The 19,942-nt window shown below is 37.3% G+C and overlaps 1 protein-coding gene across 1 annotated transcript in view; it reads right to left on the reverse strand.

Moving 5' to 3' along the window:
• Positions 1–19,942, reverse strand: part of cfap61 (cilia and flagella associated protein 61) — a 65,863-nt gene that overhangs the window by 11,581 nt on the left and 34,340 nt on the right. The window contains 5 exon segments of the mRNA XM_059356788.1: positions 756–1,048; positions 4,923–5,103; positions 6,159–6,327; positions 6,475–6,567; positions 15,118–15,245. Coding sequence (XP_059212771.1) covers positions 756–1,048; positions 4,923–5,103; positions 6,159–6,327; positions 6,475–6,567; positions 15,118–15,245 — 864 coding nt within the window.

The following is a 19,942-nucleotide window of genomic DNA, read 5'->3' on the forward strand; positions in this document are numbered from 1 at the left end:
TTGGGGTTATTTGACTTGAACTACTGGAAATGGACTTTTTATCATATTCTTATATAGTGAGATGTACCTGTAAAAGAGATGTCTATAAATCTGCTGACAGGGCATTTATATCAACTTATATCAACTATAACTGTGTTTCTATTCACTAACTTCTGCTTATTGCTTATGTTTTATTTGATCAGAAAGATGAAACTTTGACCAAAGGTAATTTTTCTCTTTGACCAAACTGATATGCTGTGATAAGACATTTAATTGGCAGTCCCTTGTGGAGTATTCCTGTAAATGACAGTTAATCATTTCTCACAAAAACACTGAGTGCATCCTTGAGGCTGAACAAATGTGTCAATATATTACCTTGCTCCAAAAACATTCACAAAGCCAAATTTGTGAATGTTTTGGAAGCTGCATGGTTTAACAGTACTCGCAGAATATAAAGACAACAAGGCCTCATCTGCAGGGAGCCTCGATTTGAGCCCAAAATGGAAAAAAACAAACAAAAACACATAACCAGACAGTAGAATCCTCCACTGTCTGAAACAATGAACATGGGAAACGCACCAAAATCATTTTGTGCTTGACAAACACAGTTTGCTTCCAGGAGGGAAATTAACATCCAAGCGACAGTCACAAGCTGCTGAATTCAGCTTTTCAGCTCGACCAGACACGCTGGCCGGGCCCCCACCATTGTTTGGAGAGCATTTTATTTTGTAGGAAAACTAATAACCGAGTGGCCGAGCAGGGAAACTTTGACTCACTCCACAGTGCAGATGGAGAGGCTGTGTGTCGGAGGAGAATGAGACGGATGTGAGCCGGTCGGGGTTTTCTCCGGTGTTCATCTGGGCCAGCAGGCAGTCACGGTGGACCCGGACCTCGGCCTTTTCCAGGGCGGTCGCCACAGCTTTCTCCACGGCCGGGTCGCTGAAGGAGGAGACGCCGGGCTCTGGAGGTGTGAGGACCAGATGGATGTGGTTCCCCTGGACGCCGAGGCTCAGCAACGTCTCTACGGAGGTGAAGACGTCGATGCTGTTTCCATAGACGACGGCATGATCTAACAAATTAAAGTTAAAAAACATGTTGTTATAGTCTTTCAGTGTAAGGTTGTCAAAAGTATAGATACTCAAAAAAGTAACGATACTAAAACGTTGTATCCGGATTATACACTTTTTCAAAAGTATCGAACTGACCTATTACTGATGTTGTTGAGGCTGGTGGCCCGCATTAATGTTGCCCGTGTTATTATTAGCCATTAGCCGCAGCTAGCAATTAAAGGCTGACGTCACGTTAATGATTATAAACAGCGTAAATAAATAAATCAGGCACGTAGTATGCCCATATTACGTTAATTGACACAGTGTCAGTATACATAAGCATTAAGAGTTAATAAGTTTACATAAATGTTGGTGACCAATTTTAAAAAGTATGTTTAATATGTAAATGTTGTCCTCTGAAAAGTATGTCATCTATATGACTCAATACTTGGTTGGAGCTGTTGGTTGACTTGAACTAATGGAAATGGACTTTTCATCATATTCTGATGTATTGAAATGCACCTATAGTCGTAGTACTGAGACAGGGCTGAGGAACACACAGATATCATTCATTTCAGTGCTTTCCTTGGTTGTAAATAAAACTTTTGGGCCTCGTTTAATTCTCCCAAAACATCTCAATGAACAGACAGATGCAGCAAAACGACACAGAAGTGAGTAGTAGAGATAGAGGGAGCATGATTTTCAGAGAGAATCATTCATAATTAAATAAAAAACAGCTCTACTAGTGCTTCCTATGCTCTTGCAGGTGTTCTGATTAAAAATGTATACTTTGATTTTGTTAAATCAGACCCTGAACCCTCATTTAGTCTGATCTGTTTCCACATTCTCCTCCACTAGCAGTCAAATCAGGTTCCTGAGATCCAATCATGGTGCAGGTTGTTGCTGCAGCTGTCTCATTATTGTGCACCTGTGTGTGTGTGTGTGTGTGTTCTTGTACTTCCTACATAGTGAGGACCAGAACACGTTTTTAACCAACAGAGTGAGGACATTTTTTGCTTTTTTGAGATTTCAGACTTTGTTTTAAGGGTTAAAGGTTACATGATGATGATAATTGACTGAAACTGTATTGTGTGGTTACAAAACTAACTTAAACTAACTATAATTATAGTGAAAATGTGCTTCGTTTTCATCTTTGTCAACTTTTTTCATACATAATGAAGATAGATCAGACAAAGGAAATAAAGGCAAAATTTACTGTGACCTCTTTTAATCTCCCACCCAACAAATACCCCATTACAAAAAACTACACCTAATAAAAACTAAACTAAAACTAAAGCATTTAAAAAAAAAAAAAAAACTAAACTAAAACTAGCAAACTCACTCTAAAAACTCATTAAAACTAACTGGATTTGAAAACAAAAATTCACAACAAAATTAAAAAACTAAAACTGATGAAAAATCCAAAACTATTATAACCTTGCAAGGGAATTCACTGTTACAATGAGGGTCCTCACAAAGATAGAAGTACAAGAATGTGTGTGTGTGTGTGTGTGTGTGTGTGTGTGTGTGTGTCTTTCAGTTTCATTAAAGGCAAAACCTTTTAAGAATTCTGTTATTCTACAGTATTGAAAAAACAAAACAAATATCCAAATCACACAAACTGAAGATATCCTAATTCTGTTCCACAACTTTTATTTGTCATAAAATAATTTTACATTATTTTATTGGTAGTTTTACTTCACTAACTGAGTCCTATAGAGCAGTGGTTCTCAACCTTTTTTCAGTGATGTACCACCTCTATGACGACGTTAACAAAAAGAAAGGCAACTGATACCGGAGCGTTTATTATCTGCCGTGTTGTTGTTACCGCAAGAAGTGGAAATGTTATGGAATGTCATTTTGTGTCTATTTTTGGGGGGTAATTTTGTCTTTTTCTACTAATTTTGTGTCTTTTTTTTGTAATTTAGTGTATTTTTTGGGTCATTTTGTGTCTTTTTCTACTAATTTTGTGTCTTTTTAGTAATTTAGTGTATTTTGGGGTCATTTTGTGTCTTTTTCTACTAACTTTGTGTCTTTTTAGTAATTTAGTGTATTTTTGGGTCATTTTGTGTCTTTTTCTACTAATTTTGTGTCTTTTTTAGTAATTTAGTGTATTTTTTGGGTCATTTTGTGTCTTTTTCTAATAATTTTGTGTCTTTTTTTAGTCATTTAGTTTTTTCTGTCATTTTGTGTCTTTTTTTTAAAGTAATTTTGTGTCTTTTTTTGGTCATTTTGTGTCTTTTTTAAGTAATTTAGGTTTTTTTCTGTCATTTTGTCTCTTTTTTTAGTAATTTTGTGTCTTTTTTGTCTTTTTTGGCTTTTTTGAGTGTGAGACCCCTGCTATAGAGAGTTTTCCAGGCTGCTGTTGAGTGTCTCTGTCCGTGGTGCTGAACTTCAGGAGCTCTGCTGCTGCTGAAGGTCGCCACAACACAAAGCGACTCACCAACAAATCTACATTTCCACTGCTCATTTTATCGCTACATTGTAAATATGCTGCGTTTATATAGGGCCTTTCTACATTACAGCACAAAGAGCTTCAATCATTTTTCTCTTATTCACTCACTCAGACATTTATGCACCAAGGGCAACAGAGCCGGAGCTGCTTGAGGTTCAGTGTTCTGCAATAAGGACACTTCAACATTAGACTCACGGAGCAGCCAATCAAACTCAATTTAACTCAAAAAAAATCTGGTCAAACTGTTAAAAAAGTGTTTATCATGTTCCTGAGGTAGACTGGTCTGTGGTCAGCACAAACCACCACAATAAAGGCTTCGTACCACAACAAACCTTTTTTGTTTCTTTTTTAAGTAATTTAGTTTTTTCTGTCATTTTGTGTCTTTCTTTGTAATTTTGTGCCTTTTTCTTAAGTAATTACGTGTCTTTTTGGGGGATTTTGTGTCTTTTATAAGTAATTTAGTTTTTTTCTGTCATTTTGTGTCTTTTTTTAGTAATTTTGTGTCTTTTTTTGGTAATTCTGTGTCTGTTTTTAGGTAATTTTGTGTCTTTTTTTGAGTAATTTTGTGTCTTTTTTAAATAATTTTGTTTTTTTTCTGTCATTTTGTGTCTTTTTTGGTAATTTTGTGTCTTTTTTTGGTCATTTTGATACTGCCTCCAGCGGCCCCCCAGGTAATTTGAGTTTGAGACCCCTGCTTTAGGCTGCATACAAAATCACGTTTTTTATTTATATTTTTAGTGCATCCTGCAGCTTTCCTTATAACGAATGTACTGGTGCAAACAATAATGCTACTTCATCATAACACTGTTTCTTGAACTTTGGGGTCAGAATATTTTTGGCATTCTGCGTTTGACTTACCATAAACTTTTTTCTCACACACTAAATAGTGCAGCAGTATTGGTATACACTGTTAGTATTTTATGGGATTCGTTGTCAATAAGAATAATATTCTGTAAAGCTATAGTGCTGAGGCTTTGGTCTAATGCTAAAATTTGCATTCAGTCTGTTTCTTTTGGTTGTTTCAGTGATTAAAATATGGAAATAAACATGGTATCTGCAGGAGTCTGCCATGGCAATTTGCATTTATTAATGGTTTTCCTTTATGACTGGGATCAACTAATTAGTCCATATAAAAGCCTCACTCTAGATCACTGCACAATTCCTTCAGAGAGCAGATTAATTCTGCTTAATGACACAGTGTGTTTTTTCCCCGTGCTCTGAGCGGCCCGGCTCTCAGAGAGTGATACGATAATGGAAAATGGATGGAAGAGGCCGACCTGATTCACCCAGATGAAAGATTTCTCTGCAGCTAATTAGCTGCTAATTATACCGGGGTGCTTCAGCGCTGACTGGCTGAGTAATGACACACTACTACACATTCATTTTGGGTTCTGTGTGTGTGTGTGTGTGTGTGTGTGTGTGTGTGTGTGTTCACTTACCCTCCAGCTCCACAAAGTTGGCAGCGATCCATCGGCGAGCAGCCACGCAGTCGTGGAGGTCGTTGAGGGTGAAGAGGTTGGAGGGGCCGGGCCCCGAGGACCTGGAGGACCTGGAGGATCTGGACTCAGTCTGCAGCTGGCTGTTTGTGACGGACAGATCCACGCCAGGAGGACAGGGCACCTAAAGAACACATGATACACACTGAGGACTCACATCTATTTAATCTAAACGGAGTTCTCACGCTTTTTAAATAGCACATACTGTAGTGCAATTCAATTTTTAACCTTTTGGAGTCATTCTGTCTATATATACCAATAAATATTTTTTTTACCATGCGGCGTTTGTATCATTGTGTTCAGCACAATCTCACCTATGTGACCTGATTTCTTCACTTTGACTTACTGAATCAACAGTTTGAACCCAAGATAAACCAAAAAAAATCATAAAATCAGATTTAGAAAATTATGTTTTCTTAACCTCACATGTTACAAATGTGAACACAGGTTGCAAATATAACATATAAGAGGTAAAATGAGGATAACATCTAGTTCTATAGCATATTTTTATACTAAATATCTTTTACCTGGCCTATCATCACCAAACAAAAACTGGCATGGAGTTTAAAACCAGAACTTTAGAGGGAAGGTGACAGCAGGGCTCAACGCTGCTTTGTTTTTTTGTCATGACATCATGAAGAAGTCATGCGACCGTGCTTTAGATGACTCCAGAGAGTTAAATAGCTCCCCATCTTTGCACCAATTCCTCATGGAAGTAGATATATATATATATATTTACTGTTTTTTTTTGTGTTTCTTCTAATTTCTGTGTTTTTATCTGTGTTCTTTGTAATTTCTTTGTGCGTTTTTATGTGTTTGGTGTGTTTTTGTGTGTTTTTTTTGTGCTTTTTTGTGTGTTTTTTGTGTGTTTTTTGTAAAAAAAAATGTTTAATGTGTTTGGTGTGTTTTTGTGTGTTTTTATGTGTTTTTTTGTGTGTTTTTTAATGTGCTTTTTGTGTGTTTTTTATGTGCTTTTTTGTGTGTTTTTTGTAAAAAAAAAAAGTTTAATGTGTTTGGTGTGTTTTTGTGTGTTTTGATGTGTTTTTTTGTGTGTTTTGATGTGTTTTTTTGTGTGTTTTGATGTGTTTTGATGTGTTTTTTGTGTGTTTTGATGTGTTTTTTTATGTGTTTTTTGTAAAAAAAATGTTTAGTGTTTTTGTGTGTGTCTTTGTGTCTGACCTGGTACTGCAGGCCTGTGCAGAGGACGAGGTGATCGTAGGGAACCTTCCTGCCTCCAGACACTCGGAGGTGTTTGGACTTCCTGTTGATGCCCACCATCTTCCCTGTTACCACGGTGATGCAGGAGTGCAGAGGCAGCTGGGACAGGTCTCTGCTGCTGTATGCATGACTGCAGAAAGAGAAGAAACCTCTGGAGTAACGCAGCTTTGACTGACACGTTGAGTTCAGTTGCACATAAAGCGAAAGTTGAATGTTTCCTCAAGTTCTCATGGCATGTTGAGAGACATATAATAGGTTTTTCAATGGATCCACTGACCTTGTGGACAGGAATCCGACGTCCTGGTGGGCGTACGCTCCGGGGAGGCCGTGTGTTGACACCAGGGTGAGGTTGTTGAACCTCAGATGAGGGCTACGAGAAACAAACAACAGTGAAGGTTTTCTGGTTTTCTGGTGAAGGACAACTTTAATATCGGCAAAAACTACATTTGTCAGCCAGTCTGACTAATGTCAGCTATGTCAAGAGCAAAACACAGAACATAAAGCACGACTCTCTGTCTGAGCTCTGAGCTGCACATCAACACAAAGATATGTATCAGCAAAGAAAGTTTGGCCCTTGCACTCTTTAAATATTTGCTGCTGCTGCTCATATTGTGATAAATAAAAGGAGCTCAGATGTTTACCTTAATGCATGGGTCTTAAACTCGCGGCCCACGGGGGCCGTGACAATATTTTGTGGCCCCAACCTTGATATGAAAGTTTAATGTGAGTTTTATATGAATGGCACTTTACCGTGTTGTGTGTGGAAGGTCCCTTTAATTACTTTTTTTTGGTGATTTTGTGTCTTTTTTTACAATAATTTTGTGTCTTTTTTGGTCATTTTGTGTCTTTTTTTGTAATTTTGTCTTTTTTTGGTAATTCTGTGTCTTTTTTGGTAATTCTGTCTTTTTTTGGTCATTTTGTGTCTTTTTTGTGTCATTTGTGTCTTTTTTGGGTCATTTTGAGTCTTTTTTGGGTAATTCTGTGTCTTTTTTGGGTCATTTTGTTTATTTTTGGGTCATTTTGTGTCTGTTTTAATATTTTTGTGTGTTTTATAATTTTGTGTCTTTTTTGGTCATTTTGTGTCTTTTTTAAGTAATTTAGTTTTTTTTTCTTCTTAACGAGCTGCGGGGCCAGAGGCTCGTTAAGAAGAGTAAGAACGAGTCGAAGCGGCACAGTCCTCCTGCAGCAGTCTCTCCCAGCTGCAGAGCCGGAGGGGATGTTTAACCTCTTAGCGTCCAGTCTGCAAATTGCTAACAGGCTAACAGGTAGCTCTGTAGCAGTACAGAGTGTATGTGCTAACAGGCTAACAGTTAGCTCTGTAGTAGTACAGTGTGTATGTGCTAACAGGCTAACAGTAAACTCTGTAGCAGTACAGTGTGTATGTGCTAACAGGCTAACAGTTAGCTCTGTAGCAGTACAGTGTGTATGTGCTAACAGTTAGCTCTGTAGTAGTACAGTGTGTATCTGCTAACAGGCTAACAGTTAGCTCTGTAGTAGTACAGTGTGTATGTGCTAACAGGCTAACAGTTGACTATGTAGCCGTACAGTGTGTATGTGCTGACAGGCTAACAGTTAGCTCTGTAGCAGTACAGTGTGTATGTGCTAACAGGCTAACAGTTAGCTCTGTAGCAGAGTGTATGTGCTGCTGCTGCAGGAGGTGTTCACTTAGCGATTTCTGTTTGTTTACAACAAGCACCGCACACTAAAAACTGTTCCTATTGTTTGTTTAACAGTAGTGCAATAAAAATACAGATGTTTTCCCTAACATGAAGAATAATCGTGATTATCATTTTTGTCATTACCATAATTGTGCAGCTCTAGCTCAGAGACACCTATTTCCAAATCCTGATGAATATAAATAAATAAATTCTCAGTAAAGGTTCTCTAGTCTCTCTTTGTGGTTCCCGAGCATCCTGGAAACCCTCAGCTGCCCCGCTCCCTCTTGTGTGTTTTACTGTCCACAGTATACAGCTTCTCTTGTGATGCAAATGACTTCTTTTGTGGCGGCCTACAGGACATTACACAGCAGATAAGAGCAGCTCCAGCTCCTTCATCCACTGAATGGCAGAGTGTGTAGCTGGCAGTGTTGGGCCTTATCACACCGCCGCCTCTGATCACCTCCTGCTCTCTTCTTATCTCGGCTTCCTGCTAAATTACCGCCCACCGGCACAGATCTACAGCAGCAGACACCACAACACGCTGCTGAACTCGCTGGATACAGGCTGCTGTGTTATTTTACTCAGAAGTAGTACGACTGGAGATAAATACTGTACAGGTATCTCAACCTGCAGAGATTTGGAAAACCCAACATCTCTGGTTGTATCAGGACAACTTTACAAATCAATGCCTACTTTATAGTGATTTATAATGTAGTTTTATAATTCTGCAGGCTGTGTATTTTAATTATATTGTGTAAAAGCCCAACTAGGGGCAACAGTTGAGATTTAGCACTAATTATTAATTCTCTAAACATAACATCAGGCTTTTGTATTGGAACTACAGTCATGGAAAAAATCATTAGACCAGCCATTTTCCATGGTTTTCTTAATAATGATTTTGGTTATTATCAAAAAAATCATGTTAAATGTCTAGATATCAGCTCTTAATTTGAACTCTTATGAGCTATTTTTTGTTGTTATCATTATATTTGTCCAAACAAATGTACCAGGCATTAAAATGTACAAGAAACTGAAGAAAACAAGGGTGGTCTAATCATTTTTTCCATGACTGTATGATACACTGCATCATCTCTATCAAATAAAACCAAAATAAAATGAATAAATATTGGATTCACAGGTTTTTTTTTTGCCTTATCAATATTATGAAGTATCTTTATTGGTCATGTATTTATCTTACTGCATTCCTAACACAGTAAATTGATATCGCATATGTCATAATAAAAGATTGTATCCATATTTTTTTGTTGAGTGTAGCACAGTCATTGTAATTTTGCACTAAAGTGATCAACCTGTTGATTATTTTATTGATTGATTCATTATTCAGGCTATGAAATGCAGAAAAAAGTGAAAAATGCCAATTTCTCAAAGCCTTTAACTGTTTGTTTTGACTGACCAACCATCTAAAATCCAAATATATTCCATTAAAATTGACAAAGAAACAGAGAAAAGCAGGACATTTTCACATTTAAGAGCTTCATTTTTGGTATTTTGGCTTGATAAGTAACTAAAATGATTAAAATCATAGTACTCACTTCCTGAGAGCAGCAAAACAAGCATTAGGGCTGGGCGATATAAAAAATATATTGATATATTTTTAAATGTGATATGGAATTACACCATATCACGTATATCGATATAGTTTTAAAAAATGTATTTTATATATAAATTCTGCCCTTACTAGGGTTTATCATATTTAGTTCTTTTGAAATGTTTAAAAAAAAAAGTGTACTCCTGTTGTTATACAGTATTTATTTTCACTTAAATAAGCGGTTTCAATAAAACTATTTGTGACATGTTATATTTGACTTTCAGTTGTTAAGGGGAAAAAGAGCACAAGTGTTTATAGGAATACATCCTAAACTTTAAGAGTTCTCTCAGTTTTACATTGAGGCTACAACAAAGGATTATTGTCTTCGTTGATCAATTGCTTAGTGGAGTAAACATCAAGAAATAATACTCCAAAATCATGCAACTAAACTGAAGATTATTTTGTCTTGTCATTTTGCCTTGTTTGCCTTTTTCACTCTTTTAAGCACTGCATGTAGAGAATTCAGATAGTGTTTAGACTGCATAAAAAAGGAGTGACCAAATCCCAGATTATAAGCACTTATCCAAGAAAAAAAAGCTGTGAAAATAGTGGAAAAACAGTGCAAAAAAACCCACAGAAAATATTTATTGAGGTGCAGGCAAAACCAGTTCCAGAACAAGAGTGAATCTGGTGGTTGTGCATGCAAAATATATATAAAGTCATGGAAAAAATGATTAGACCACCCTTGTTTTCTCTAATTTCATGTTCATTTTAATGGCTGGTACAACTAGACGTACATTTGTTTGGACAAAAGAGAGCTAATATCTAGACATTTGGTTGGTTTGGTCTTATTGATAATGATTTTGGTTATTATCAAGAAAACCATGGAAAATGTCTAGATAATAGCTCTTAAATTAAATTCTTATGAGCTATTTTTGTTGTTACCATTATATTTGTATATTAAATATCAGGATATATATCGTATATGGATATTCAGCCTAAATATATCAGGATATGACTTTCGGTCCATATCGCCCAGCCCTCACAAGCATTTATAAAAAACAAAAATCCAAACCAGAGGTAACAGATGGAAGTAAAGAAGCCTCGACTATCATTTCAAAGCTTAGCGTCATTAGAGGTTTGACCTTTGATTCTGACGAGAACATGCAAATAATAATGATAATAACAGTAATCAGCCATCAGACAATGAGTGCAGTCAAACTTTCCTTGTTAATCTGTGCCAGAAGGTGGATTTATGCTCCGCAGTGAGGCATTAAGGCCCATTATTGGTGTCTGGATGTGAGTGAATCAGAAGCCCTGGATTTGCTCTGTTATCAGGCGGTGACAGACGGCCGCGGTAACCCGGCAGCCTGACCGGGCCGAGCCGCCGCCGCAGAGCTCTTTATCTGTCTGACCCCGTCCCAGCCAGTAATGAAGTCAGGGGGGTGGTGCTGGTGCTGCTGGGCTGCTTTCAATGAGCACATGGGAAGCTGTGTCGGGGTGGGGTAGGGGGGGGTGCAGGGGGACGGAGGTTTGGGCAGGGCTGATAAGGGGGGCCCCAGGAGCCGAAACTGACCCATCATTCACCCTCTCAATGCGTCGCCGCCTCACCATTAGTCCCTCGGACACTAACTGCCTCATTAGTCAACTCATTAGTGACAGCAAACACAGATCGCTGCAGCAGATCCCTGACAGGGGGGGAAACAGTGGAGTGGCTAATTAAAGGGGCCCAGTGCTGGCCCTGCTGAATGCCAGGCCTCAGACAGCTGCGCGCGCCCGCCCGCCCAGGCACCAGCGGCGTGCCAGCCTCGCCACAACCCGAGAGCCGGGAGATCTCGCTCGCTCGCTCCCTCGCACAAAAAAAACAAGGGCGGCCGGTTGCCTGGCAGCTATCGGCCGGTTCTGAATCAGCAGCCCTGCGCTTCTTATTATCTGCCGGAGCAGTTAATCTCACAAAGCGAGGACGAAAAGGCAAACATGCAAGACGTCCGACCCGGAGTCAAGTGACATTTCCAGAGATTGGATTCCTGGAATAAAAGACGATAAAGGAATAAAAGAGAAGCTTGGTGAGGGGCGGCTCTCTGTGGGTTCACAGTATTTCTTTACATCACAATCTGTGATAAACACGATCATGTCAATACTATTATTACCTTACTACTCATCTGTGTTTAGAGACACTAGAGATTAAAGTGTTTTTATGCTCCACATATCTGGAACAAACAGAAAACTGCAGGTCTGCTGCAACTCTCAACTCTTAAATCAGGACTTTGCTGTTTGCTACTGCCTTTACTGCACCGTAGCTTTTATTCCTTTGATATTTGATATCTTAAAAAATATTTTATCAGCTCGCTTTGAATTTAAAAATGTTATACTTGAATGTAAGGTTGTCAAAAGTGTCGATTATCAAAAAAGTATCGATACTAAAACGTTGTATCCGGATATGATACTCATTTTCAAAAGTATTGAGTATCTGAAGCTTGTTATCATAGTTGGAGTTTCTTTTTGTACAACTGTTTTTTATTATAAATATTTAACCTGTGGTTCTGTTCATTTTTACATGTTGCATTCTTCTTGTTAATAAAAATATTTCTGTTAAATTTTGGGGTCTTTGTTTTTATCCTTGTGGTATCGAAAATGGTATCGAGTATCGAATATTTTCCTGAGTATCGGTATCGAGTTGAAAATCTTAGTATCGTGACAACCCTAGTTTATTGTAACCTTACTACTCATCTGTGTTTAGAGACACTAGAGATTAAAGTGTTTTTATGCTCCACATATCTGGAACAAACAGAAAACTGCAGGTCTGCTGCAACTCTCAACTCTTAAATGAAGACTTTGCTGTTTGCTACTGCCTTTACTGCACTGTAGCTTTTATTCCTTTGATATTTGATATCTTAAAGAAACATTTTATCACCTCGCTTTGAATTTTAAAATGTTATATTTGGTAGGGTTGTCAAAAGTATCGATACTAAAACGTTGTATCCAGATACAATACTCATTTTCAAAAGTATCGAGTATCTGAAGCTTGTCATCATAGTTGCAGTTTCTTTTTGCACAACTGTTTTTTATTATAAATATTTAACCTGTGGTTCTGTTTATTTGTACATGTTGCATTTTTATCACAATATTCACCATTTGACTTAAATCGCAATAATATTGTATGACTCGAGTATCGGGATAAAATCGGATCGTGGGGCCGATATGCTGATTCACACCTTTTATAGATGCTGTTTATTTCTAAATAAAAGATCCAGTGTTACTGGTGTTTTTCCCAGACCAACCAATCCAGGTCAAACAGAAACAGGAGAGGGAACAGTAGTTGGAGACAACTGACTCTAAAACTGAGGTTCATTGAGCTGGGTTCTCAGCTGTTGGGGGCAGTTTGGTAAATCAATAGCAGGCTATTATATTTATCTTAGGGCTTACTTCTAATCCATTCATATTGGCAAGAGATCGCCAAGGAAATAAGGAATATATTTGGGATAGAAGTTAATTGCTCTTTTGTCACTTTATACCTGGGAAGAATCACAGACAAACAGACGTCCCAGGATGAATATATGTATGAAATATTTTTGTCTGCAAGCGAGAAAACCAAAGAGGTTGCAAGAAGCTGCAGGCAAACCCGCCAACAAAGGACAACAAGATCACAATATGGATCGCAGTACAGTCAAAATGACCTTTTCTTTAAAACCACAACTGGATCAATATATAAAATACTGGAAGAAAAGTCGACTACATATTCAAAGGGATGTAGCCTTGTGTACTGTATGGGTAGCTGGAAAACCTGCTCTCTACCAATGTGTCAATCTTTTCTTTCTTCTTCTATCCAAAAAATAGACACAAAAAGTGTCTGTTTCTCTCAGCTCCGAGCCTGTTGGCTCCTACTGAAGGCACAAATCTTTATGACTAAAATAGGGTAAAATGTTTATACTTTCATTGTTTTAAAAGACTATAATTTCATCTATCATCTATCATCAAGTTTTTATCAAACAAAAAGAGGGAAACAGTGCATTTCTTGAGGACTATTTCCAAATCTTTGTCACAGGGGAAGAAGATACAGTCATGGACAAAAATATCAGCATGTGTTTTCTTCAGTTTCTCGTTCATTTTAATCCTGCTACAACTAAAGGTGGGTGGGGGCGGCTGTGGCTCGGTTGGTAGAGCGGTTGCCCATTGATCGGATGGTTGGTGGCTCGATCCCTGACCATGGCAGCCAACATGTCGAAGTATCCTTGAGCAAGATACTGAACCCCAAATTGCTCCTGATGCTGCGTTCATTGGTGTGTGAATGAATTCCCAATGGTGGCAGGTGGCACCGTTTAGGGTAGCCTCTGCCACCAGTATGAATGTGTGTGTGAATGGGTGAATGAGCGCAGTCTGTAGAGTAAACCACTTTAGGTAAAAACGTGATATACAGGGTTGGTACACTTTTCAGTGGTCAAATTCAAGCACTTTTCAAGGACTTTCCAGGTCCATTTTCAAGCTTTTCCAGGACCTTTCAATGGTTGTAAATGGCATGTTTTAGATGAGTACTTTGATACTAAAAGGGGTAATTTCACTTAACCATACCACCAGCAATGGTATTACACTTTTAACAACTAAAAGTAGTTTGCTAATCTCATAAAACATACTGGTATGGGAATCTAGGGGCTAGGAACAAAAGGAAGTTCACAAAAATCATCAACCGGCAGCCGGTGGAACTAAACATGACCCAAACTAGGAGGAAAGACCCACAAATACTTCAGGAGCCCTCACATCCACTAGGAATTAGAAAAACTCCCTTCAGTAAGAAGATACAGGGTAGAGCAACAAGAAACATCTCAGGAACAAGAAGACTCAGGCGGAGCAGTCTTCATTTCAGATTATAAGCTATAGGCTGTTCACTTTATATAGTTTTTTCCATTGAAAATGCGGTTTTCTATAGTCAGATTGCAAGAGAAATACAGTAAGAATTTCAGGCATTTACAAGCACCTGTACGAACCCTGTATATAAGTACCATTCAAATGTACATTTGTATTGACAAATATAATGGTAACAACAAAAATAGCTCATAAGAGTTTAATTTACGAGCTGATATCTAGACATTTAACATTGTTTTCTAAAAAAATTATTTTGGTTATTATCAATAAAACCATGTTAGATGTCTAGATATCAGCTCTTAAATTAAACTCTTATGAACTATTGTTGTTGTTATCATTATATTTGTCCAAACAAATGAACCTTTAGTTGAACCAGGCATTAAAATGAACAAGAAATTGAAGAAAACGAGGGTGGTCTAATCAATTTTCCATGACTGTATATGAGGAGTTGGATCCTTAAACTAACGTAAAACAAAGAAAACTTTGGGACGAGGGAGTTTTATCCCAGTGTAGCAGTAGAGAACGTGTGAGTTGGGGCAAATAATGAAGCTGGCATGAGTCGACTACTGTGTGTGCTGTTCTCAGAGGGATGTTGGGAGGTGGCAGGGTGCATACATGATGCACAGATGGTGAGGTGTGTGTGTGTGTGTGTGTGTGTGTGTGTGTGTCTGTGTGGGGTTAATAGGGGCCTGACAGCAAATTTTTTGCCCCAGGGCCCCTTTTAAAAGGTTAATCCGGTGGTGGTTACAGAGGGAGAATTGAGACGTTGTTTGTTACTGCTGCCATTAATTCAGAAAGGACCCGTATATATACAGTCTCCTATACATCTGGGAGGGAAAATGATCAGACTCACCAGAAACAAAGCACCTCGAGGAAAGATAAGCCGGTGTCCGACGCCCCCACCACCACAATCCTGGCGTTAATGGTGACCTTTGGCTCCATGGTTAGCTTCCTGCTGATGAGGCTGAGAGCAAACGGAGCCTGAGACAAACAAACAGAAGACCAGTCAGTCAGTCGCTCTGATTTTTTTTATACCTGAGTGGAAAAATCTGGTGCCATTTCCTGAAAATTAAATATTTTATCAAAAGGCATGCACCCTTAATTATTAACCCACTAAAAGCATTACATTATAATGTGTCCAATTTCCCCATTTAAACATCACAAGATAAAGTAGAAACCAGCTTTTTATCAAGGCACTTAATCTTCCTGTTGAAGAGCAAGTGAAGTGCAAAAAAACAGTATTAGTGACAAGTCTGTGCAAAATCTTTTAGAAATGTGTGACGAATGAAACTTACTGAATATTAACAAGCTTTTTTTTTTTTTTACAGGTGGTGGCAAATTCAGATTCTGGACATTACAGGTGCATCTCAATCATAGAAACGTTCATTTGTGTCAGTAATTCCATTCAAAAAGTGGAAATAACACATTATATAGATCCATTACACACAGAATTAAACATTTAATGTCTTAAATTTATTTAATTTCTTCTAATTATAATGATTATGGCTTACATTTAATAAAGACCTAAAATTCAGTGTCTCAAAACATTTGAATATTACAAAAGACCAATTTTAAAAAGTATGTTTAATATGGAAATGTTGCCTTCTGAAAAGTATGTCCATCTACAGTCATGGATAAAATTATTAGACCACCCTCGTTTTCTTCATTGCATTTGTTAATTTTAATGCCTGGTACAACTAAAGATACATTTGTTTGGACAAATATAATGATAAGAACAAAAATATGTCCTAACAGTTTAATTTAAGAGCTGATATCTAGACATTTTCCATGGTTTTCTTGGTAATAACAAAAATCATAATCAAGAAAACCATGGAAAATGTCTAGATATCGTTGTGATCGGTTCAATAGTCATGAAAGGGGGCGTGGTCAAAGCAGACTTTATGAAATATTGTTATGTGGAACTGTTCAGTGATGGACCATCATCATGCATGATAAGTTTGAGCCAGATTGGACAATGTATGGTCAAGTTGTACAGTCTCGTGTTTTATGAAAAAAACGCCATATTTTGCCGCCATGCCACGCCCCCATAGTGTGACGGTTTCTAAAGCTTTTAATAACTTTTGATCCCAAAGGCCTTATGATGGTACTGACGAAGTCTGAAGTGGATCAGATTAAAATCTGTAGGAGGAGTTTGTTAAAGTATGCAGCGTGGAAATGGCGAAAAACGTCTAAAACGCCATTTTCGATCCAAGATGGCCGCCTTCCTGTTCATTTTTGGGTATGGCTTCTTGAGACTTTTTGGTGCGTCTTTCCAAGATACATGTATCTACCAAATATTGTGTCTCTACGACATGGGTCTCAAACTCGCCAATTGTGGCCCTCGTGATAATATTTTGTGGCCCCCACCTTGATATGAAAGTTTAATGTGAGTTTTATATGAATGGCACTTTACCGTGTTGTGTGTGGAAGGTCCCTTTAATTACTTTTTTTGGGTAATTTTGTGTCTTTTTTTAGTAATTTTGTGTATTCTTTTGGTAATTTTGTGTCTTTTTTGGTAATTTTGTGTCTTTTTTGTGTCATTTTGTGTCTTTTTTGGTCATTTTGTGTCTTTTTTGGTCATTTTGTGTTGTTTTTTTTAATCATTTTGTGTCTTTATTTGGTCATTTTGATACTGCCTCCAGCGGCCCCCAGGTAATTTGAGTTCCCCTGCTCTACGAAAAACCTGTGTGTGGGTCTCAATTTTAAGGGGGCGCTAGTAGGTCATTTTGCCACGCCCCTTTTGTGAGACCAATGAAATAAACGAACCAATTTCAACAGGGTCCTCACTTTTTTAGTGCTCTGGCCCTAAAAATAAAAAATGCAGAGTAAATTTGCACCATCAACACAGATTACACTGGGAAATATGTGTGGAACTTTCAAGCTAAATGTTTTTTTTTTGTTGCTCTTTTTAATAAACAGTTGTAAAAACCTGCGAGTTGCCGTGACAGCAGCGTCAGACTGTAATGAGATGGAAACACAAAGTTCAACCGTGTGACCTGACAGTTAAGGAACACTTTTCCACAATAATTACAAAAGAGTCCCAGAGGAATTAGCAGAACACAGCGTTCTAATTTACCAATTCCTCCACCACCCCGAGTGTCTCTGGTCGCTGCAGCGCGAGGCAGCTAATGGCTCCTTCATCATCTGTAATTAGGCAGATTGGCCCCACAATGCACCTTGTTGGATGAAAACAGCATCCAGCAGAAAAAAGGGGGAAACCCGAGGGTGAAATTAACCTTTGTGTAATATTCAAATAATTTCCAGGAGGGCATGTGTGCACGACATCTGTCGCATACTGAGAGGTGTTGTTGGGTTTGATTAGCAGGAAATAAAAGAGCCTGTGGTTATTTTATATGGTAAATATATGTGTGACCACAACAGAAAAATAAGGAATATATATTTTAAATGTAGCAATAAAACAAAAGCAGCAAATCTAGAGCGTACGTTACCTAGTTTTACATGCATAGTTTATTCTTCTTTTTTAGTACGTTTGATTATTTTTTTCCCACCATTATCAAGTTAAAGTCACTTACAAAGACAAGTTGAATTCTAGAGATATTTTTGGAATATAATATTTTTTTATTTTTGGAATATAATTTTTTTTTAATTGGTTTCCTGATGAGAAACCAAGTAGCTTTGTTAGAGTTGCGATATTGGAGATATTTTGGGAACACAGGGAAGTTAAACTCTTCTGGTTCATTTGTCAGCACAAAAGATAAAACAACGACATCAAAAACTATACAATTATGGATAAAACTTCCAGGATCCATGAAGCATTTTGGCAAAACCCCAATCTCCAAAAAGTTAGGATGCTGTAAAAAACGTAGTAAAAATAAAATTCAATGAAATTTTCAACCTCCATTCAATTGAAAACAGTACAAAGACAAGATTCTTCATAGATTAAAACCAGTAAAAAATGGAATAAAGCAGTTTCAGTTTCACGCTTAAAAATCTGTGTTTCTCCACTTAAGACTAAAAATCCTTCATACGGTTTAAATACAGATCAGAAAACCACCAAGATCTGGATAAAAAGTAAATTTATCTCATCTTCCAACTGATAAACTTTTGTTTTTTTACTACATACACCCCCAAATTCTGATGCATTCTGTTTTTATTGTCGTTTTAAAACAGCATCCCAACTTCAGGGTGTAAAACTCAGCTTTCTTTTTATACGTTTTATCTGTAAAGTTTAGGATTCTGGATCAATTTTAGATGAATTCATCAACTGTAGCCACTTGTTTTGTTCCTAAATGCAACAGTGGAAACATCTGAATCTGCTTCTCCTACAGCAGAAAGTGGAAAAGAACCAGTGGGTACCAAACAGCAGCAGAGATGGAGATCTATATCTATAGGGACATGTTGCTTATTGTTATTATCTGCTATAGAAGTCATCCATTAGAGCATTTAATATTTACAAAACGGAATAAACCAGTTTCAGTTTCAGTTTCACGCTAAAAATCTGTGTTTCTTAAGACTTAAAATCCTTCATACAGCTTAAATACAGATCAGAAAACCACCAAGATCTAGAAAATGGATCATAAAAATGCTTGAAAACTGTAAAAAACGTAGTAAAAATAAAATTCAATGACATTTTCAACCTCCATTCAATTGAAAACAGTACAAAGACAAGGTTCTTCATAGATTAAAACCAGTAAAAAAGGGAATAAAGCAGTTTCTGTTCCTGTTTCACATTAAAAATCTGTGTTTCTCCATTTAAAACTTAAAATCCTTCATACAGTTTAAATACAGATCAGAAAACCACCAAGATCTAAAAAATTGAGCTTAAAACTGGATAAAAAGTCAATTTATCTCATCTTCCAACTGATAAACTTTTGTTTTTTTGTTCACAAATTCTGATGCATTCTGTTTTTATTTCCGTTTTAAAACAGCATCCCAACTTCAGGCTGTAAAACTCAGCTTCTTTTCATACGTTTTAACTGTAAAGTTTAGGATTCTGGATCAATTATAGATGAATTCATCAACTGTGGCCACTTGTTTTATTTTTCTTACTACTACAGCTGTAAGACTGAACCAGTGGGTACCAAACAGCAGCAGAGATGGAGATATATATCTATAGGGACATGTTGCTTATTGTTATTATCTGCTATAGAAGTCATCCATTAGAGCATTTAATATTTCCAAAACGGAATAAACCAGTTTCTGTTCCAGTTTCACACTAAAAATCTGTGTTTCTTAAGACTTAAAATCCTTCATACAGCTTAAATACAGATCAGAAAACCACCAAGATCTAGAAAATGTATCATAAAAATGCTTGAAAACTGGGTAAAAAGTCAATTTATCTCATCTTCCAACTGATAGAATGCATCAGAATTTGTCACAAAAAACAAAAGTTTCCGTTTTTAACAGCATCCCAACTTCAGGGTGTAAAACTTCTTTTCATACGTTTTAACTGTAAAGTTTAGGATTCTGGATCAATTTTAGATGAATTCATCAACTTATTTTATTTTTCTTACTACAACAGCTGTAAGACTGAACCACAGGGTACCAAACAGCGGCAGAGATGGAGATCTATATCTATAGATAGATCTATATCTATAGGGACATGTTGCTTATTGTTATTATCTGCTATAGAAGTCATCCATTAGAGCATTTAATATTTCCAAAACCAGATAAAAGAATCAGATAAACGATCATTTCGGAGCTTTGTGTCGTGTAGA

This window comes from Centropristis striata, chromosome 18, assembly GCF_030273125.1.
Source record: "Centropristis striata isolate RG_2023a ecotype Rhode Island chromosome 18, C.striata_1.0, whole genome shotgun sequence".
Taxonomy (NCBI): domain Eukaryota; kingdom Metazoa; phylum Chordata; class Actinopteri; order Perciformes; family Serranidae; genus Centropristis; species Centropristis striata.